This window comes from Convolutriloba macropyga, chromosome 7 (genome assembly GCF_964194025.1).
Source record: "Convolutriloba macropyga chromosome 7, txConMacr16.3, whole genome shotgun sequence".
Lineage (NCBI taxonomy): Eukaryota > Metazoa > Xenacoelomorpha > Acoela > Convolutidae > Convolutriloba > Convolutriloba macropyga.
In genome coordinates this window covers 46,919,363-46,942,505 of record NC_134474.1, presented here as the reverse complement: position 1 = coordinate 46,942,505, position 23,143 = coordinate 46,919,363, and the positions used below count along the sequence as shown (strand labels likewise).

The following is a 23,143-nucleotide window of genomic DNA, read 5'->3' as shown; positions in this document are numbered from 1 at the left end:
GAGAAGCGCTCTCAGAGGATTACTAAGCTGACTCTGTACTGTCCACCGCAGTTGTTGAGGACTGCGTGATATTCAGATATTCATGATGTGAAGGGAGCTTTTTGAAGGGCTTAGATGGACTCCTTTTTCCACCCCACCCCATGACGATTTTTTTAATCGTTTCTCACTTAGGCTAGCCTCTTAAGCTAACTACAAGCATAACCAATCCGTGGTGTATCGTTAGAGAGCAATTTTTCCGTCGGTTTTGTTTAATAGCCACGTCATCTTATTCATCTTTTCAACATCTTCTTTTCAAATATTTTTTGACTTGTTAATAGCCGCCGTTAATAGCCGGTTGGCATTTAGAGTTCATTCGGCAAATATGGTCAACGTCAAAAGGCGAAATCAGTAGAAACGGGATAAACCAATGGAGACCGGGGAGTGGGTCTTAACGTTAAAGACTTAGTGCAATAAATCTTAGGGTATACGTCTGACTGGTTTTCGTTTAGTTTTTTTTATTGATCTACAAATCAGCCTCATGGACAGCTCTAATTAGCTCCTTTACTAGACAGAATTTCAATCAATTAAAAGATTTCGATTCATATCTAACGTTGTTTGCGACATTGACACAACTTGCGTTCAAGTAATTATTTTTTCGTGGATTTTGCCGTTTTTTGTCTTGTCTTTCTGTCATTTTTTGTCCTTAATAATAATCACAGGGGCCATTTTATTTTTTTTTCTTTCTTTTCAAAACTGAAGGTTTTTAACGAATTTGACACAAGGTGTTCTTAAAAATTTATTATTTTTAGTTTTTGCGAATTCTAGTAGTTTAAATTTTTCTGTCACTTAGTCTCACTAATAATATGTTACTAGGTTGTCTAATTATTCTTGTTTGAATCGATTTATTTGTTTCGTTCTTGAATAACGGTTTTCACGATTTTGACACTACTTTTGAAAAATTTTAATGATTTTTTGAATTTTGCCCCGTTTGTTATTTTGTTTACTGTTCAGCCTCTTAGTCACTAAAATAGCTCTTATTTGCCCTCTAAGTAGGCATAATTGATTCCATTTAGGGGCTTCCATTTAATGCTAATAAATTTTATTGACTTTGAGGCCATTTGATTCAAAAAATTTTTAGCTTTTGATTGTTGTCTTCATTTGTCGCTACTTTTGTTGCGGTTGCACACATATTTATTTTTGTAATTTAAGTTATGATTGTTGTAATTGATATATGTTTTCTATCTGTGAACGACGAAAAGGAAATTGAAGGCCGCAGGTTTTCTTGGCATGTTTTAATGATTTGATGCCCACTTATTTGCAATGAAATCAATGTAAAAACAGGTGTTTGCCAAATGATGTCCTTTTGCTTCGTCTCTTAGTGGTTTTCTACAAAATAAACCTTTGCTGGCTGAGGAAAGGTAGACAGGTCTTTCGAAGTGGACATTTTTGACGTTTCGATTACACTATTTCTCTGAAAGTGAAGGGAAATAAATTTGTCGACATTCGTGGACAAGCTATCGACAAGATTCGTGGACAACATTCGTTTTGTCCACATTCGTGGACGTATTGGTTTATGACTTGCTAATAGCCGACTATGCTTCTCAGCCGGCTATCATAGCGCTCCTAATTTTTTACAATTCAAAGAATTTGAATTGTATTGGGGCGCTGTCGTTCACACATTTTCAAGATCTTTGAAGTCAAATTGGAGTAGTGATTTTGGTCACGCCGAAACAGGAAGTGGAGCGAAAAAGCGAGTGGTTTTGCGGCGTGAAATTTTTTAACTCTAATTTTAAAGTAGAGCGACCAAGCGGTGTCTGAACAAAAATTCGCTTTCTCGCTAGGGATTTTTTGTTCACATGCGGCAATTTCACCTTGATTTTTACTGTTTTTTCGATATTTTTCTTAAGTCAGGACTTGTCCTATGTTTTTTACTTTGTCGAATAAAAATTTTTTGCTTTACCCTTGATCACAGCTTGTTCAACATTTTGCGTGAAATCGTTTTGACTTCTCTAGGCTAGTTTCACTCTTCTCTCATTCTGCTAAAAGTGTTTTCAAACAGCAATTGCTCAACAATGCAGCTCAAAATAAACAGAGTCAGTATGAAAAAAAAACAAAATCAGAAATAGAAACGGGGTAAACCCGTAATGCCCAATTTTAGATGCCCATTACTCGAACTTTGTTCTTAATTACCATCTCTAATGCTTATTGATATTGATACTAGCCCCTGTTTGGTCTCACTACGAAACAGTATGTTCAGCTCCAAAATGATATTAAAATAGTTCGCACTTTAAAATTGTTTGTACAAAAATCATTTTTCTTTAGTTTTGTTCTCTTTCAATCCCAATCTTGGTTGTGGGAATCAACGGCGGCTATTTTCCGGCAATCTGCCTGGTATGTTCATTATCGGAGGCTGCTCTTTCAAGGAGGCTGGAAATGTTGTATTTGTTTGTTCAATTCTTTGAAATGTTAAAGCAAAATATTCTTTGAGGGATTAAACCGATAAAGCCCGGTCATCAAGTCATAGTTTATAAGGTTATCAAAGTTCAGCGGATGCTAGATGGAGTTCATATTATGCTTAATAGTATTCGGTTTAGTTGATAAATTATTATAGTATTAGAATAACTGAGTTTACAGACCAATTTGGAAAAGTTTTTTGACACTGAGAAATTGTCAATTTTCTGTTTGAATTTTGATGTGCACCAAGCGGGTCAATGGCGGCTATTTGCCTTTAATTTTCCGTTTCTGTTCCTAATCTTTTGTTTCAAGTTTTGTTACCAGGTTTAATGCTTTTTGGTATGCATACTAATGCATCTATCCTGGCATTAAAGAGCAGAGCCTTGCGAACAAGTCAGATCACAACAACTTGTCAGATATTTTGTTAGCTGCGAAGCTTTAAGCCGAGTGTTGCTATATTGCTATGCTCTTGGTTTTTTTATTTCAGAGATTTGGATTACAGGTTTGCTGTGTTTTCTTAAACTTCTTTCACACATTTTTCTGATGAATTAGCGTTTGCAACACGGGATAAAGAGGTGAAGCCTGGCGGGAATCAAGTTACAACAGAAGCCCTTCGCTGGCTTTAGTGTTCTTTAGGGCGCTTAATGTACTGACAATGTCACTTTTTGAAGTTTTCGACCACAAAACTGCTGTTCTTGTTCTTGTCTGAATTTGAGTTTTCTCAGTACAGTTCTTTAATTGACATTGCCTCAAGCTCATAGTAGTCTTTTGAAAGCTGGTAATGCTTTTAGTACTTGTTTTCCGATTTACATGCTGTCGTAATGCAAACTTAATTGCAAAAAGTTAGGATTTCTGCAAATTTTTTGAAGTTTTTTAGAAACGTTGTTTTTCGATTTTTTTTTCGTTGAGCAAGGGTCAGTGAATCTTTTTTTAGGTGTTTGAGGCGTTTTACGGATATTTTATCGACAACGAAATAGTTTTGAAGATTTTAATATCAGCATCTTTAGCGGGTTTTTCTAAAAATTTGGTACTTAAAGGTTTTGTAAAAATTTGTCTCTTGTTTTTTGTTTTTCAATTATTAGGGGGCAATAAGTTTTTTATGAATTGCGGGTGGATTGCCGAATTTTTGTAAGTGACAACCGAATAGTTTCTAATATTTCAGGAATTTTAGCGAGTATTTATTAAAGGTTGCCACATTTCGAGTTCTTGAAATTTTTTCTCCTTTTTTTGAGTTCCCGATCTTAAAAAGCCAATGATTTGTTTTTAGTATTTGAAGATGGGTTGTTGGAATTTTGTTAGTGACAACGAAATAAGTTCGAAGATATTATTATACGGAATTCTGGCAAGTTTTCATTAAAGTTTGCCTTTTTCATGTTTTTGTGAAATTTTTTGTCCTTTTTTAAGTGTGCTATCTTTAGAGGCCAACGAATAGTTTTCCAGGCTCGAGGATGGAAAACTGGATTTTTGTTTTTGCAACGAAGAAACAGTTTTTAATGTATTGTTATTGGGAATTTTGTTGACTTTTTATTAAAATTTGTCCTTTTTCAAGTTCTGGTAAATTTTTTGTCCTTTTTCAAGTTCTTCAATCTTTTGGCGGGTGCAAAGAATCTTTTTTAGGGCTTAAAGACGTGTTTTTGGTCTAGTCTATTAGTGACAGTATTTTATGTTTAAATTTTTAAAATAAAAGTATCAGGAATTTTAGCGACTTAAAATTTGCATTGTTTTTTTTTAATTTTTGTTAGTCACTTTTCGAGTATTTTATTTTATTGGCGTAATGAATCTTTTCCAGGAATTGCAGATAGCTTGCTTGTTAATTCGTGGTGACAGCGAATGAGTTTAAAGAATATTAATATCAGGAATTTTGGAAACTTTTTATTAAAATTTGTCATTTTTTTTAAAACTTTTTTGAAATTTTCTGCACTTTTTAAATCATTAGGGGGCATTTATTTTTCCTGGCTTGTGTTTGTGTTATTGAGTAGAATATTGAACTGCTTAAATATGATTATAAGGACTTTGGTTTCAATAACTAAAGCAAAAAGTTTTTAAGTTTGGGTTATACAATTTTAACTGTTTTTGTTTTTGCCTCTCATTGTACTTTTTGTATTTTGCTCTACCTCGGACTGTACTCTTTAGGTGCAAATAGATTTTGGCTGGCTTTCAATTTAGTTATTTTGTATTATTCAGCAAGGAAGAATTTATTTTGATGACATTTTGTGTAATTTAGACAAATTTAATTTTCAAAATATTAAGAACTTGGGTACATTTTCAAATTTTCAAATTTACTGAGCTCAATCATTCAAATATTTTCTATTTTTGGTGATATATTGATTCGTAAATAATAGCAACTCTGGTTTTCGAGACATTGACATCATGAAGTTATATTTAATCCTTAGTATTTCGTGCTTTTTTTATTGCCTTCTTCGGTATATGCTTGTCTATATATCAAGCAAGTTTTGATTCCGTTTTTAGCTTAACTTCTGACATTTTCTACGGAAAACCGTGATTTTCGTCACTTGTATTCTGGAAGTGTATACATTTTGAAAGCAGCTATTGTTTTTCTCTTACTTTGTAAGACGATGTTTGACTTTTTGGGTTATAATGATAATTTGGTTTGGTTGTCAGATAGGGGAGCGTTTACGTTTTTAATTGCTCTTGAACGAAGTTCATAGCAATTATTGTTAACGTGTGTGTCTTTTTTATGCAAAATTTTTGCTTGACAATTTTGACTTTTCGAGTGACTTTTACGCCCTTGACTTTTTGCGTTTCGCGTGATCTAAAATTCTCTCTCAATCACAATTTCAAGCAGCTAAATTCAATTGGCGGCAATTTAATACTAAAAGTCAAATGAAAAGTGCGCCGAAACTGGTGTCATTTTTTACTTTAAATCTTAATAGTGGTATATGTTAACCTCTAATGTGTTTATTTGAAGCCCCCTATTGAACTTCTTAGTCCCATTTAGGCTCCCGCTCCCCCCTAATGAAGCAGGCTGCAATTGATTAGAGCCCCCACCAGTCGTTCGAGAGCAATTCTGCCAACGTTTAGTCGGTTATGTTCATTCCATCAATTGGTTTGTATTTCAGGATTTGTCCTGCTGTTTTTTGTTTCGTCGTCTAATGCTCTCTCCCTTTTTTGTTATACATTTGCTCTAAAAAATTCTTTGGCTTGACTTTTGAAGTGACTTTTTCACGCGTGTTTTCTTGCTTTTACGTGACCCAATATTCTATTTTTCAGAAGTTATGTCCGTCGATAGAATAAAATCGGTTGTAAGATAATAGCAAGGTCCTGATAGCCGCATGGTTCATGCTTTTTTTAGTTTGCCGGAGATCTTGGGTTCGAACAAAACATTTTCTTAAGGATACACCCCCATTGAATTAAATTTTTATGCTTTTAGACGACCGCGATGACCTTTTCAACTCTTCTCCGTATTTTTCTACCTGTACTTTGTACGCCACGCAAGTCTATTTCTGAGCTAATCTGATAATCTGAAGGTCATTTTTTTAAACCGATTTAGTGAATTTTAACCGTTTCCTCTCGAACGAAGTATGAAGCAATTCTTGTAAACATGTTTTTTTTCGCTTGAACCTTGTGACCTATTTTTTAGTGTTTTTAACGTGATTTTCCGGTGAATATCCAAGTGATTTATATATATATATATATCAATCAAAACAATTTTCAAAAACATCCCAGTCTATAATATATATAAGATAGTAGTGTTTTTTGGGGAGGCATCTCCATTAGATAAAATTAACTTGGTTGTTGAAAAATAAAATTTCTCCTTGCGACAAAAAATAAGCTATATCGACTTGCTGTGCTTGCTCAGATTTGGTGCTGATGACTTAATGATTTTTTTTTTCAAAATTGGTTGAACCAATCTGAAAACGAATTTTTTATTATTATTATTATTACGGCCTTTACTTTTTGCGTTTTGCATAATCTAAATTTCTCTCATTCACAATTCTAAGCTGCTTTACTAAGTGTCAGCAATTTTCTACTAGAAGTGCCCCAAAATTGGGGTCAATCTCAATAGTGTTAGATAATAACCTCTAATGACGTCAACTGAAGCCAAACATGTGCGGAATTTTTGTTCGTTTTTTTTCTTGAAGTAAATAGTGGTCTAACGAAAGCTGTGGGGACATCCCATCAGGTTATTTTTCCCCACATGAAGAACGCTAGACATAAATCGAGCCTCCACCTGTCGATCGAGAACAATTCGTTCGACATTTAATTGGTTTATTTTTGTATTTTGAGCCTGTTTTTAGTGATTAATAGCCGCCGTCAGCCTCCCAACGGCTATTATTTAGGCGCTCTCCTTTTTTTTACATTTCTAAGAATTTGAATTGTATTGGGGTGATGTCATTTTTTAAAAATCTGTTCACACATTTTCATGAATTTTGAAGTCAAATTGGAGTAGTAATTTTGGTCACGCTGAAACAGGAAGTGGAGCGAAAATTTTTTCACTCTAATTTTCAAGTAGTGTGACAACGGTGTTTTAACAAAAATTCGCTTTCTCCCTTGTGGTTTTTTGTTCACATGCGGCAGTTTCACTTTGATGTTTACGGTTTTTTCGATTTTTTGGATCGGATTTTTTTCTAAATGGTTTTCGCAATCCATTCATAGTTCATTCTACGCCTAGTTTCTTGTTTGAACCAAATTTTCATTTCTCGCTTGTGGTTTTTTGTTCACATGCGGCAATTTCGCATTGATTTTTACTGCTTTTACGATTTTTGGATCGGATTTTCTCTTAATGGTTTTCCCAATCCATTCATAGTTCCTGCGAGGTTTAGTTTTTATTCGATTATTTGTTTGAACCAAATTGCCCTTTCTCGCGGGGTTTTTTTTTGTTCACATGCGGCATTTTGACATTGATCTTCTGTTTTCAAATTTTTTGTCCTTATTTTTTTGAAATGGTTTTCCCAATTCACTCATAGTCTGTTGTAGGTCTAGTCTTTTGTTTAGTCAGTGAAGATTTTTTGGATTGTACGTCAGGACTTGTCCTGCTATGTTTTTTAATTCGCTTTTTCTTTTGATCACGTTTTGCGTTTTACATAAGTCACGATTTTCTCGTTTGACTTCTGTCTTCCTTCACTCACTGTTTCAACTGAATGGATTTTAAATTTTTTCACGCATTCAATTACGCAATGTGGTGAATACTGTCAAAATCAAAAGATCGAAATCAAAAGAGATGGAATAAACCGATAAAGCCCAATCATTAAGTCATTGAGGATTAGGTTATCAAAGTTCAATGAAGTGTTTGCTAGCTGACATTGGTGTTAAGCTGATTAGCTTTCATTTTAGAAGCTGAATTAAGTATAGTTTTAGAACCCACCTGAAACTGCACGCCAAATTAAAACACTTTTTGACACTGGAAAATTTGGTCAATTTCTGTCTCTTTTTCTGTTTCAATCCCTATGTGCATCAATTGCGTTAGGCGGCTATTTTCCGGCTATCTACAGGCTATGTTTTTTCAAATAGTTTCTGTCCCGATTGGGGCTAAAATCGTGTTTTCCCGGAGGTTATTTTGGAAAATCTGTCGAATTTTTCCAATTTTAAGAAAGATATAAGGGTGGCATAGTTATAACGTTGAATCGAAATATTTGATACCTAGATTTTTGGTGAGTTGCATTTTGAAATTTTTGCTAATTGACTGGAGTTTCCTGATCCAAGATCACCCTTGTTATGATTATCATTATATTTATTAACGACGGTTAATGTTGCACGTTGCAAAGCTTTTCGTTCTAATGTCTGTTTATGTGTAAATGAATCGTCTCGGAGTCAGTCACCATGCTCAACAATTGTGGTGAATTAATTTTGGTATTCACGATTAAGTAATTGCAAACAATCCAAAAAAATTAAACAATGTTGACTGTCGGCGTAATACCTTGAGATCTTAATTTGTGTGCAATACATATCAATCGAGCGTAAATTTGTTAGCAAATTTCGTCGTAAATTTTTGCTGTGGAAACAAAATTTAATTTCCGTTGGATTAGAATCCTGGGATCTCCGTCTAGGTGGGCTCCGGAAAGATGTAAATTAAGGGGAAATTGTTATTTATGCGGAGATTAATACTCAACCTAACCTTGGAATTTGAGTTGATTTAGCTTGCTTTCTCGTTGTCAAATGAGAAAGTGGTTTTAATGTGAAATTGTGTCTACGTTATGTCTGGTCTTCTATATTTGCATTCGGTGTGCTCAACTTTACTATCGTATGAGTTTTGGATGAAAGTTGAAGCAAATGGAATCTAATGTTGTGGTAGGTGCAATTATAGTTTTGTATAATTTTTTAACCTTTTTGTGAAATATTCAGGGGAGGGGGAATGCGATTATTGGTGAAACTCTTAACTGGATAAGTGTAAAAATCAGTCGTGGAAATAAAAAACTTCGGAACCCGCATTTGGCAACCAAGATACGAAACAAGATTTTGAACTAGAAACACCACTTGATCATGCGTCCCGAGCTGCGATACAAAGATACTACTGCTATTTAAAAAAACCCGAATAAGCGGACGGCATTTGAATTGATTCCTGTAAATTACCATCATAAATTACAATAATTAGCGTCATATATCATTAGGAGGTTGTTCAAATGGCAATTATGGATGCTATTCCTGTCATAGTGGAGAAACTTAAAGCAATCGTTCTATTAATCCGTTGAAGGTTGTTAAATCTTCAACGGTTGATTAGGTTGATTAGAATCACGATGATTTCCTATGTTGTTTTCCGGGCTCATCAAGTGGTTTTCTGCATCCAAACATGTCTCCTAAAGATGTAGCCTTTTTTTTGAAAAATTAAAAGCACTGTCTTGAGTCTCTTTTGAGTGGAGCATTATTCCCGGATAAAACTTCGGTTAAAACATAATCATAAAATAAATAGCTACATGTTTAGGTGCTATGAAGAATCTTGTAAGAATTAGATCATCTGACTGAAGTTAGCGTTGTTAACGACCATCTAATCGTGCGAGACAAAAATTACCATTAGACAATTCGTCTGACACAAAGAAGAACATCAAATTCTTTTAAGAACGTGACGGCTTTGGGGGCAGGGCGCCTTTGAACAATAATTGAAATCAGTTGACATTCCTATTTTCTTATTTTTTGGAAATTGTGTTTCGGATGTGGATTTATATACTCATATTTTTTGTGTCTCCGTAAGTGTAATCTTAAGTCAGACAGGTGGCAGTTCTATACCATATTGCATTTATAATTTAAATTTCCATTCAAATCGTTGTCATTGCGCAAATAGCAAAATAGTTTGTTCACAGAGGCAGAAGAAAACAATCATTTTGTTCATCAGGAAACGGGTATATTTTTGGTTTTATTTTAGAGGGCGTCAAGAGCGGGCTCAGAATTCGAATTCGATCCATTAATCTTGGCGGCAAGGAAGAAACACAACAACAGTGGAAGCACCCATAGCTCCAAAAGTGGAACATCTTCAAAGCAATCCGTCCAGTTCAAAGTGGAAGAATGTGAATCTTTGTACGACTTGATAACGAAGGCGCAGAGTGTGGGAAGAATTGACGAGCAGAGAGTGTGTCTAGACCGACTTAATTCAAAAGTGAATGTACCCGTGCAATTGGGAGGACCAGTGTCACGTGAATGTGATCTGGGTTCAAAAATGGGCTTAGTCAATGCATCCGTGCATCATCAACAGCTGAGAGCAACAAGTGAGATAATTTTAAGTGCACTTGTTGCTCAATGAACTGAAATTGACGTTCTGCTCTCGTAATTATAAATTGAAAGTCACCATACTTCATTAGTATCGAAAACTTCTTAGTTGAATTCTACGGGGTTTTCATTCGGTAGCCGGGTCAGTAATCTATCTGGCTATTATTGAGCTCCTGTTTAGTTGCTATGAAGTTTGCATTTAAGTGCTCTTAAGCAAAGTTTGTAGCAATTATTTTTATTAGCCGCGAAGCGATAGCGGCTGTTATTGGGGACATCGTGGTTTTTTACAATTAAAAGAATTTGAATTGTATTGGGCGCTGTTTTCTTTAAGATGTGTACACTCATTTGTCAATGACTTTGATCTTTCAAAACGGGATAAACAGGTAAAGCCCAGCGGGCACTAAGTTTCAGTAGAGACCCAAAATGGACGTTAGTAGTCCTTCAAGTGCTTAGAGTGGTGCAGCTGCTGGGATGGCCTCAATTTAAGGTTAAAAGGTCATTTTTGGGCTCAAAATGGTGCAATTTTTCATGTTTTTAGTTTTTTCTTTGATTAGTCTTAGGTTGAAGTTTTTAAAAGTTGATGAAGGCCTTTTGCAATACAAAATTAGACAAAATTATTCGTTATGACCATTTTATGAGCTATATGTTTTGGTACTACAAACAACCGCGCAAAATGATACTAAGTTTTGAAATTTTTTCAATTTTAATTTTTTTTATTTTGAGTTTTTCCAGCTTCAGGGGCGAGGGAATCTCCTTTAAGGTTTGATAATAGAGCACTGTATAGTTTCTAGTAACAATGGATTGGTTTTCAACATTTTACTGTCTCGAATTTTAGCATTTTTTTTTATAAAATCTGCAATTTTTTTAAGGTTTCTTAAAGTTTTTGTCAATTTTTGATATTTGCCCATTCTAAAGTGCCAGGAAATCCATTCCACGGTCTGAAAAAAGTTACTACATGGTTTTAGTTTCAATGGTTTTTTTTCAAAAATGTAACCTTTCGAATTTTCTGATAAATTTTGCAATTTTAAGTTTTTTCAAAACATTTCTTTTTAGTTTTTCTTGCCTAAGTAGCCAGGTAACCTCATACAGAGTTTGATAGTATTTTATTAAATAGTTGCTAGTGGGCAATTGAATGGTTTTAACATTTTAAAAGCAGGAATTTCTGTTTTTTGAAATTTGAATTTTAACTTATTGCCTATCGATCTTTGAACCAATAAATTTTCCAAGGCTTAAAATTGGGTTACTGGATAGCCTCTAGAGAAATGGTTATTAAGATATTAATATCACATTTTTCAGCAACATTTCATTAAATTTGCAATTGAGTTCATTTTTTAAAAAAAATTTGTTTCATTTTGCGGTAATCGATCTTCAAGGGCCAATGATTTTTTCAGGCCTTGCAGATATAATACTGCACCAATTTCAGAAAAATTGATTTTGATCATATTTTTGAAATAAGTATATTTAAAGAGATCAAATTTTGCCGTAGAGGAATAAGTTTTAAGCAATAATTATATTTTTGTTTTGTTTGTTTAATTGTTTGTTTCTCAATTTTTTGATGATTTTTTTTTATTTTGGCTTGCATTGTTCAATTGATCTGCTGGTCAGATAGAGTACTTATAAGATTTTTATTCAATTCTTTGAATTGTCTTTCAGGACTTGTCCTGCTATGTTTTTTTTAATTCGTCGTCTACATTGATGATTCTTAAGACCTGGCTTTTAGGAATTGACTTTTTCAATGACTTCAGTAACTTCTTCTGGTTTGCAGTTAAAATTTGTGTACGTGACGTCATTTCTGCTTTTAGGTCAATTGCGTAGCTTTTCTCGGTCAAAAAAATGGCTTCTGAACTCACTTATGGAACTTTAAATTTTATGAACATTTATTATTTAGTGTGGATCTAAGTAGTGCCAAACTTATATGCCCTAATTCTTGATTATTAGTCTCAAGTTTGTGATTGGAAATATCAGTTTTGAAAAAGCTCTTTTATGGCTTTTTCCTTATAGACCGTATATGTCAGAAATTTAACAGTCCAAAAAGTCTAGTGGTATATTGAAGGACTGGTGTTCAATCTGTCTCTTACTCCTTTTGTTGTTTCAATTCAGGGAAGGCCACAAGTGTCTATCATGGCTATTTTCCGGCAATCTGCCGGCTATGTTTTAGTCCTGTTGGTCTTTTCATTGCAATTTTTTGTTCGAGCAATTTTTCGGCTGACCATATTAGTTTCGTCATTCGCCATACTTATTGAATCTAATGAAACTGCGGAAAAATTAGCATATTTTGGATTGTATGATCGTTAATTTTTTCTCTTTATTTTTTCTAACAGTTTTTATCCCAACGTCGACCAGTAAGGCCAACCACGGCTATTTTTCGGCAATCTAACGGCAATTTTTTATACTGTCAAAGTTGTGATTTCAATTCTTTAACTTATTTTTTAATTTGCTGTTTTCCTCAGTCGTTAACCGAGAAATGTTCCATTGAGAAATCAACCAGATTGGCTTTTTGTTAGGTTGTCTGAATCAATTTTAGAGCTACTTTAAAGACATCTTTCTTTTGAGGCTCTGTTTCAACTCGTCTTCGCTTGGTTTCAATTCTGCCTTATAGACTAATTGAGTTCAACATGTAGAAGTAGTTCTGACGTTGCCTGATAACTTTTGTAACTTGATTTTGTAACGAATTCTGTATTCTGCCGTATCAAACACCTGATTTTTCAATCCTAAAAGCGTGCAGGATTCCAGAGCAACAAATTCAAATTTGAAAACCTGAAATTCTGTGGGTGTTGTTCTGAAAACGTTCTTGTTTACTTGCTCTCAAACAAAGTTTGTGGCAATCATGTTAGCCCTGTGGTCTTTTTTAATGCGATTTGTCGCCTGACCGATTTTTCATCTCACCCATTTGAGTTTTCGTCCTCAAAAACGTGATAAACAGGTAGCGCTCGGATTGCATTAATTGCTCTTAGAGCCCTAAGCCTTACTATATTCTAAGAATGCAATTCACCAAAACTTTTGTAGGGAAAGTTTTGTGGTGTGAAGGGTGGTTATTAATCTTAAAAGGATTCCCCTCAGTCCTCATGCGCCCCTCTCCCTCCCTCCCATCAGCCCCATCCCCCACCCTCAACACTCACATTGTCCACCATCCCCTCATCCAACTTTCGATTTGAATCGTCTAGCCTTCGCAATCCTACCCCTCTCTTCGCTTAAACCCAACCCCCAACACACACACTCCAGTCACCCCCCCCCCCCCACAATGCTAGCATCTATAAGCCCCAGCTGACTTCTACCGAAGCCAACTGCTCGCCGGTTGTTTGAGAGCAACTCGCCCGACGTTAGTCGTTTGTTTTCGCTGTTAGTTTTAAATTCAAAATAACCAACTATTTTTCAAGGGATCTCTTAGAAGTTTTGAATTTTTACCGCAATTGTTAGCCAAATAGGAAGATTGAATTAGCAAAGGAGGGCAAATTTTGAAGTCACGAATGCCCCCTCCATATATATTCCAACGCCTGCGTATTTCTATCCAAATGCTTTTTGCCTCTCACAATAGGTAGGGTAAGCCAAGACAGTTAACTATCAGATCCTCACATTTCATTTGACAGCCTTATGTTTTTGCTTCATCAATCTAGAATTTCTTGCCTACTACTATACTTTTCTTTTTCAATGTGTTTTCTCGAAAGTAGCTTTTAGGTGCTAATTAAATTAATTGTTGGTTGGTTTATATATAATACATGATTTCTATTTGAGTTATTAATAATTTTCAACGGCTATTATTTAGGCGCTCTCCTTTTTTACGTTTCGAAGAGTGGTATTTGCGGAGAGTCTTATTTTGATTGATAATTCTATGGAGCTATTTAAAACCGGATGTAAGTCAATGTTGCACGTGAAAAAGTGTTTAAGTCAAGTGGCTGAAAGAATTGAAAGGCAGAGAGAAGAGAAATTTTTTTGCTCATGCCGCGTTTCTGAGAGAGAGCGAGAAAAATAGGTGTGAAACGTTCTCGAGTAAATTTGTTTGATTATCTTCGCCTTTTGGAAGCAGTTTTTCAGTTTTCAATTGCTCCCAAACGAAGTTTGTAGCAATTATATTAGTTCTGTGGCCTTTTTAATGTGATTTTTCGCTTGACCGATTTTTTGTCTGACGCATTTAGCTTTTCGTCCTCAAAAACGGGACAATCAGGTAGCGCCCAGAGGGCACTAAGACCTTTTGGAGCCTTTCGGCTCACTAGTCTCTAAGCATGGGATTAACAGAAAGTGTTCTGGAGACATATACTCATGGTGGGAAGGGTGCTTCTTAGAGTTTCACCCCACCCCCATTCCATATTTTCTAATACTGTCAAAGTTCTTGCTTAAAAATTTTCTTACGTGAGCTGATCAATTATAATGATCTGTATTCCGCAGAAGATCACCCCTCCACACACTTTTATCCCTATCTTTACCCCTCTCCTACATCACCTCCAATCCCCACCACTGCACATCATTCAGGCCGTAGGGACGTGGACCATGCAGCCAAAGAACTACCCCCCCCAACCGTTTCCCGCTCTCAATCTCCACTCCGATGCACCCCGTCCCTCTCACCCGCTGCGCTCACCTCATGCTTCTTCAAATAAGCTAAATCTAGCCTCACTAAGCCATAGTTAGCTACTGATGAAGCCAACCGCTCGCCTGTCCTTAAAGCTTTTCGCCCGACATTATTCGGTAATGTTTACTCCGTTTCTTTCGAGTAATATTACTTTTCTGAACAATACTATCAAGTAATTGTACGATTGAGAATACTTTTGACCATCTAAATTATATTGTAGAGTTTTATATGCAATCTAAACTATTTTTGTTTTTTTTTCGTCGTTTTACATCTTTACCAGTTTTGTAAAAATTTTTAATGTTTTTACTTTGTAAGATATTTTTTTTTGTTAAAATTGGTTGTTAACGGCCGCCCTGAGAAAACTGTTATTGCGTCCCTATTTTTTTTCGAATAAAAATTTGGTTGGTTTTACTTTTATGTTACAGCATGTTCAACATTTCGCGTGAAGTCATGTCGACTTCTCTGTGCTAGTTTTATTTTTTGCACATCTTGCTGGAAGTGCAGAAGTGTCGATCTGATGTAAATAGAGTCATAAAAACGGAATCAGGAATAGAAACGCGATGAACCAATAGAGCCCCATTTTAGATGCCGCTGTTTAAAATTTGTTCTTTTGAGTCTCTGTTACGATCTCTAGTGCTTTTTGTTTTTGATGTTAGCCCCTGTACCGCTTTATTAAGAAACATGAGCATGCCTAACTACTGACCGATATCAAAATAATTTGCACTTTAAAATTATGTGTACAAAAATCAGTCTTCATTTTCTAATCTTTCAGTCCCAACCGGGTTTATGGAAATTAATGATAGATTTTCCGACAAAATGCTGGATATTTTCGTGTTAGTTTCTATGGCCTTTTTATTTCGTTTGTTTTAATTTAAGCTTGTTTTAGTTGAATAAAATAGATTTAATATCAATTTTTGGCTTAATTTTTTGTCCTGATATTGAACATACTTTTTGTCTTTATAACCTTCACACTATTTTTGATGTGCAATTGTTTAATTAGGGTTATTTTTAGACTAATTATTACCAAGTTTTCAGGGTTTGATAGCACATATTTTTGTAAAACAATGTTTTTGCTTTCTGCAGTTTTTTGTAGTTTTCTTTTCTTGCTCATGTTTTAGATTTTTTCCAGTGCGCTTGAGTGTCGTATGGGTGCTTAATTAATCAGTAGGAAATGTTGTTATGGTCTGTTGAATACAACTATTGAGACTTCTCAATTTTTCGAGATTGTAACTTGACAATTCAAACAGGTTTTTCAGATTTTGTCCTTCATTTCTTTTCATGTTACTTGTTTTTTTTGTCATTATTCGAGATGTTTCCCTTTGTTTTTCATTTAATTTTCTTTTGTTGAGCAAGAAATGTTACCGGGCAATCTACTATAAACAATGCTCATGGACTCTCACCTTGTGAAATATTTCAAAGAATTTGTTTCCAGCATTTACTAAGAACCTAATGATTAATTGCTCTCAAACGAAGTTTGTAGCAATTATATTAGTCCTGTTGGTCTTTTTTTTAAATGCGATTTTTCGCTTGACCGATTTTTCGTCTGACGCTTTTGACTTTTCGTCCTCAAAAACGGGATAAACAGGTAGCGCCCAGCGGGCATTAAGTGCTCTTAGAGCCTTTCAGCTCTGTTTCAGCTCAAACTGTTTTGGAGACTTATACTTATACTTGTGGTGTGAAGGGCGGTTCTGAGAGGTTGTCCCCATCCCCACCGCGCTGTTGCCCCCCCCCCCCAACCCAGTGTTGCCCCCATCAGCCCCGAGTGCACCCCCCCCCCCCCCCCCCCGTGGCTAGCTACTGACGAAGCCAACCGCTCGCCGGTCGTTTGAGAGCAATTCGCCCGACGTTAGTCGGTTATGTTTTATTTCCTGTGTTTGTTGCCTCATTTTGAATGGTATGACTAATCAGTTTTGTCAGTTAGTGATTTGCTTTGATGTGAGTTAAATTTTAATTCGAATTGATTTCGTAGTCTTCTGGTTGTTTTTTTAAATTATCTTAAGCGTTTGTTTTACAAAAGTCACGTTTGTTTTACTTACGTCACTTTTTGTCAGTTTAATGAAATTTGGAATCCAAACAGTAAATGTACGCAAATGCCTTTCATATCAAAAATTTAAATAAAAAGAAACGGGATAAACCAATAAAGCCCAGGCACTAAGGTATACACTATTCTTAGAGTATACTACCGATTGCTTTTAGTATTGCTTGTTTGTCGTCCAACATAGAGGCTGAATTCGCCATACTTACTGACTGTAATGAAACTCCGGAGAAATAAGCATATTTTTGCTTTGGGGAATAATTATGCAGTCGTCAATTTTTGCTTTATTTATTTTTTCTGACAGTGTCATCCCAAGGTCGGCCAGTAGGGTCAACCGCGGCTATTTTTCGACAATCTAACGGCAATTTTTCAAATCCTGTCAAAGTTGTGACTTCAATCCTTTAATTTTGACTTGAGCAGATCAGTTTAATTTTCTGTTTTCTCAGTGGTAACTGGAAAATGTTTGAGAATTCACCCAGAGTGGCTTTTTTGTTAGGTTGTCTGAATAAATTTGAGAGCTACTTGAAAGAGCTACTTCTTCGGAGGCTTTGTTCCAATTTGCCTTCGCCTGGTTTCAACTCTGCCTGATACATGAATTGGGTCCAACATGCAAAAGCGGTTTTGACGTTGCCTTATTACATTTTAACTTGATTGATTTCATAACTTCTTCTTTCTTCTCGATTCTTCTGAATTCTGCATTATCAAAGATCTGATTTTTCAATGCTAAAAGCGTGACTGATTCCAGAGAGACAATTTCAAATTTACAAAATTGAATTTATGTGGGGGTTGTTTTGAACACGTTATTTTTGGCGCTGTAAGTACGGTGAAACGTTGATTTTTTTGCTGTTAATTTTAAATTCGAAGTAATGAGATATTTTCAGAAGGGGGATCTTTTAGAAGTTTTGTATTTTTGCCGCCTTTTTAAATAGCCAAATGGGTCTTTTCATAATTTATGAATATCAAATTCTCGATTTTTCTGTGATTTCCAATTTTTCTCGGAGATTAATTGCTTTTTAATAGCCGCCCTCATCTTCTCAGCCGGCTATTATAGCGCTCCTAATTTTTTTTGTTACAATTCAAAGAATTTGAATTGTATTGGGGCGCTGTCTTTTTTTAAAGATCTGTTCACACATTTTTATGATTTTTGAAGTCAAATTGGAGTAGTGATTTTGGTCACGCCGAAACAGGAAATGGAGCGAAAAAGCGAGTGGTTTTGCAGCGTGAACTTTTTTCGCTCTAATTTTAAAGTAGAGTGAGAAAACGGTGTTTGAACAAAAATTCGGTTTCTCGGTAGCGGTTTTTTGTTCACATGCGGCAATTTCACTCTGATTTTTACTGTATTCTCGATTTTTTGGATCGGATTTTTTTCTAAACGGTTTTCCCAATCCATTCACAGCTTATTCTAGGCCTAGTTTTTTGTTTGAATTAAATTTTCATTTCTGGCTAGTGGTTTTTTCGTTCACATGCGGCATTTTGACATTGATTTTCTGTCTTTTTCTTATTTTTTTGATCTGATTTTTTCAATTTGCTGGTTTCAGAAATGGTTTTCTCAATTCACTCTTTCACCATTGTAGGTCTAGTTTTTCTGTTTAGTTAATGAAAATTCTTTGAATTGTACGTCAGGACTTGTCCTGCTATGTTATTTTACTTCGTCGAACTTTTTTTTGCTTTACCATTTTGCCACCTTTTCAGCATTTTGCGCGAAATCTTTTTGACTTCTCTAGGCTAGTTTCTCTCTTCTCTCATTCTGCTAAAAGTGAATTTGATCATCAGTTGCTCAGCAAAGCAATTCAAAATGAACAGAGTCAGTATAAAAAATTGAAGTCAGAAGTAGAAACGGGATAAACCCATAAAGCCCAATTTTAGATGCCCGCTATTTGAACGTCGTTCCTATAAGTCTTAGTTACCATCTCTAATGCTTATTGGTATTGATAGTAGCCCCTGTAGCCTCTCGCTAGGAAACAGAAGTGCGTTATGTTCAACTACGAAGTGCCATCAAAATAAATCAGACTTAAAAAATGTTTTTGTACAAAAATCTTTTTTTTTCAATATCTATTCTTTCAATCCCAATCATGCTTATTGGAATCAACGTCGGCGATTTTCCGGCAATCTGCCGGGTATGTTTCATATTTAATTGAATTTGAAAAGCAGTAGCTCGTGACCAGTGAAGCATTATAATAATTAAGGTTAGTTTTAATCCACAAAGAGAAAAAGATGAACTTCATAACCTTCGACTTCGGCTGGAAAAAATCTTTCAGATTAAATCTCATTGGTCATAAATAAAATCGCAATCATGTCCCAAATGGTGACTCCTCTGTTTTCGTTGAAGTCATTCTTTTAACTGTTTTCGTTGAAGTCATTCTTTTAACTGTTTTCCTTAAAGTTCTCAGTGTTTTTATTACTCTAGAAAACGTTCGTTCATTTAATTAAAACGTGATTCTTTTTGTAGGCAAATTTGTGTCCTAACTGTTTTGAATTTTTGAACTAGCACATTCTCAAAAATCCTTTGGCTCGCTTGAGCAATGTAAGCGTTGTCCTGACAAATGGGCTAAACTGGTAAAGCCCCAGAGCATTGCGTCTCAGTTAGAGCTTTGATAAGCAATAAAATTCCGGTAGGCTTGAGGAGGAAGATTTTCATGAATTGAAGGGCAATCTTGGACCCCTCTACCCTATTTTGACGCCCCTATTATTTGTTCCCGCCCTCAGAGTTAAACCTCCCTGTCCTTCAGCTTCAGCGAGCTAAAACCAAACGCTTTTCTGTCGTTCGAGAGAAATTCGTTCGACAGTAGTCGTTACCAGCAAACGTGCAATTCATCTTGTATGCAGATGACATCACCATCTGCAGCAAAGGGTAGTCAAGGGGCTTCCTGGAAGAGGTCGGATTCTGCCTCCGATCAAAACAACTCCGTGTGTTAAACCACAAGTGTTCCGCCATGCTGTTCACAACATGGAATGAAGACTGGAGGTGCCAATTGCAGCTGTTTCTGGATTTGAACCCACTACCAGCGACAGAAAAACTGTAAATCGTGGACGTAAACTTTGACCATTCGTTCACATTCCATGAGCATATCAAACAGCCTATTCAGTTTTGCTTGAAATCTACCGATGCGCTCGCTGAAAGCAGTCTCGTCGCAGAATCAGGGCTGAAAGCGAAAGAGCTGTTCGTTTTTTAAAAGCCATCACCCGGTCGTGCATTAATTATGCATCCTTGATTTGGTTACCCATTGGCAGACACCCATTGGAAGCCAGACAGAACGATTTCTTGAGAACTGCAACAGGATGTGCGAGGATGTCAACCCCCCAGATCATCTTAGACGGGAGACGAAGTGCCTTCCCATTTAATAACACTCGAAGATTCTCACTACGCAATTCGTGTCAACAGCTCGAAATCCTCGCCATCCATGCCACAAAACTTTCTTCCTGACAGAGAACCAGGTAGGAAGGATTAGACTCTCGCTAGAGAGTTCTATGCATCCGAACTTGAAGCTCAGACTATAGTGACGAGTGGATTCTCTCCTAAGCTCAACGGCTACCTGTACAGAATCAAGGCAAGCGACACCAACTGATTCAAAAAGGAAGAGGAAATGTTTACGGATGCAGTAAAATCTCATTGCAATATCGCACCCGAGGTCTTATGGACGGATCCAAAAGGCGCTGCGGAGAAAGCAAGAGAGGCGTGAAGGCCTTCACAGCAACAGCAACGGTAATGGTTTAGGACAAAGTAGTCAGCTTCTTTTGGTATATCACAACTGCTGGGTCTCTTTCAAAGCAAAAATTTTGGGCGATCTTTGAACTTCATACGTTTTAAAGGATCTGAATCTGATTTCAGCAAAGCCGTATTAGGCAAATCTGAACATTTCTTCCATCGTCAAATACTTGAACAGATCCGATTCTGTTCATTTTTAAAGCTTGGATTTTCTGTCAAGCTCTAGGGTAGTGGTGCACGAAACAATGGAAGCCATGAGAATCCTCAGCTCGCAAGTCATCCGAAATTTAAGTCTTATTGCCACTGATCAATGCTGTTGGTTTGTATGCCCGTAGTTCAGAAAAAAGGTACATTCTTCTCCTGTCCGCAAAACTCTAAAGCAAAATGATTTGCAACTTCTGAAACTGTTTTTTGCGGTTTGAACAAAACGTCAATTTTGCTGTTGAATATCGGAACAGCTAGTGGCTTTGGATCAATACTTCAGCACTGTATTTGTAAAAATGCGGAGTTGTTTTTCTTGGGCAACAATTTGTATCAACTTTCCGCGGAACATTTGCTGCTAAAAATTGAACTATGAAGTAGGACGTTAAGTTATTCTTTCGCGGTCGCTAACATAACTCAGTCACAAGTTTTGAATCACAACTATAATCAGCTATTCGCTTTGATTGGGGACAGTTTACTGCAGAAGAACTAACAAAAAGTGCGCTTGAGAATAATTGTCTCGACATAAATTATCTAAAAAATATCTATTTCACACAATTTTTTGTTCAACTCGATTCAGTTAGTTTCACAACTCCAGGGTAAAATTCTCGTAGCCCCGACGAGGCTAAAACTATGGAGCACTTATTTTCCGACGTGTGTCGGTTGCTCTGAATTTAGTAATTTGGAACCAATTAGCTCCAACTGCATTTTTAATTTGTATCTAACATTTTGTATCTAACTATAATAAGAAAAAGGACAGTTGAAAAACAGGCTACTGTAGGCCTAATGCTGTTCCGCTGCGGTTACGCAGAACCACAATGACTATTATTATAAAACGGCTGAGTCACAATATAAATTTAATAATGCTTTAAAAATATTTGTGTTTGTTGAAGTTTTTCATACTTGAATTTAGCCAACTTTTGGATGTTTGGTGCGGTGGTTTGTTTTTTTTTGCTGCTGCAACAGTTTTATATGTTGGCATCCAAAGAAAATATTTTTTGTACAAGTTATGGCATAGTCAATCAAGCTAGCGAAATGAGCAGATTTTTCAAGTTTTTTGGAGTGGTTTGGAAGAAGGCGTTAACTTGTTTAGAATCGTACGAGCTATCCAGCAAATCATCTGGACCAATAACTTCCAGACAAAACTCAGGGGGTTCTGGTGGGGAGACTTCTTCATCAGTGACAGCCTCCACCTCCTCCCCTATGATGAGCCCGGAACAGTTGATTGACCACATTGCTAAGCACCAGAGCTACCGCATGAACGACCAGAGGAGTGAAGTCAATTTACTACCAGGCTTGTTTCCCTCCCCAAGGAATCAGGAAGTCATAGGCAAGTTCACATTTATCTCACTAGTGAAAACAGTGAACAATGAAATCAATTGTTCTGTGATCGGCTTTAGGGGTCTTATTGAAGTGAAGGATTGTGATTTGAAGTCCAATTGTTGTCGAAAAATAACTAAATATTGGCCTAAGACTAAGCCTAGATGCTTTGCTTTTTGTTGCCTGATCAGTGTTCTTATGGAAAACCAACTCGTAATTCAGTCGAGTGTAAAATGATCAGCCGAGGTGAAAGGTCGAGGGTTGAATTTAAGAGCTTCACTGGCCTGATGTGCGCCAATCAACAAAATTTTACTTCGGGCTGAAATGCAAGTTTTCCGTGACATTGAACAGATTTTTATTAGCTCTCAAACGAGGTTTGTAGTTATGACGATGCTGAATTTTGATTGGTTGAAAAAGACTTTTGTAAATTTATACAGCACGCATTTATTATTAATAGCCGCCCTCATCTTCTCAGCCAGTTATTATAGCGCTCCTATTTTTTTTTACAATTCAAAGAATTTGAATTGTATTGGGGCGCTGTCTCTTTTTTTTTTTAAGATCTGTTCACACATTTTCATGATTTTTGAAGTCAAATTGGAGTAGTGATTTTGGTCACGCCGAAACAGGAAGTGGAGCGAAAAAGCGAGTGGTTTTGCGGCGTGAAATTTTTTCGCTCTAATTTTAAAGTAGAGTAAGAATACGGCGTTTGAACAAAAATTCGCTTTATCGGTTGAGGTTTTTTTTTCACATGCGGCAATTTCACTTTGATTTTTAGTGTTTTTTCGATTTTTTGGATCGGATTTTTTTCTAAATGGTTTTTCCAATCCATTCATAGTCCGTTCTAGGTCTAGTTTTCTGTTTAGTCAATGAAAATTCTTTGAATTGTACGTCAGGACTTGTCCTGCTATGTTTTTTTACTTCGTCGAATAAAAAAATGTTTCGCTTTACCTCATTTTGCCGCCTTTTCAACATTTTGCGTGAAATCTTTTTGACTTCTCTAGGCTATTTTCTCTCTTCTCTCATTCTGCTAAAAGTGATTTTGAACATCAGTTGCTCAGCAAAGCAATTCAAAATGAACAGAGTCAGTAGAAAAAATTGAAGTCAGAAATAGAAACGGGATAAACCCATAAAGCCCAATTTTAGATGCCCGCTATTTGAACGTCGTTTTTATAAGTATTAGTTACCTCTCTCCAATGCTTATTGTTATTGATAGTAGCCCCTGTAG

At 36.0% G+C, this 23,143-nt stretch overlaps 2 protein-coding genes across 2 annotated transcripts in view; both read left to right on the top strand.

The window, feature by feature from the left end:
• Positions 1 to 23,143, top strand: part of LOC142342922 (charged multivesicular body protein 7-like) — a 320,646-nt gene that overhangs the window by 43,034 nt on the left and 254,469 nt on the right. The window lies entirely within an intron of this gene.
• The window catches only part of LOC142342921 (uncharacterized), a 92,989-nt gene that overhangs the window by 44,893 nt on the left and 24,953 nt on the right, over positions 1 to 23,143 (top strand). Inside the window, exons 9-10 of the mRNA XM_075394598.1 lie at positions 9,752 to 10,091; positions 21,692 to 21,928. Of these exons, the coding sequence (XP_075250713.1) occupies positions 9,752 to 10,091; positions 21,692 to 21,928 (577 nt within the window). The remainder of the gene's footprint in view (positions 1 to 9,751; positions 10,092 to 21,691; positions 21,929 to 23,143) is intronic.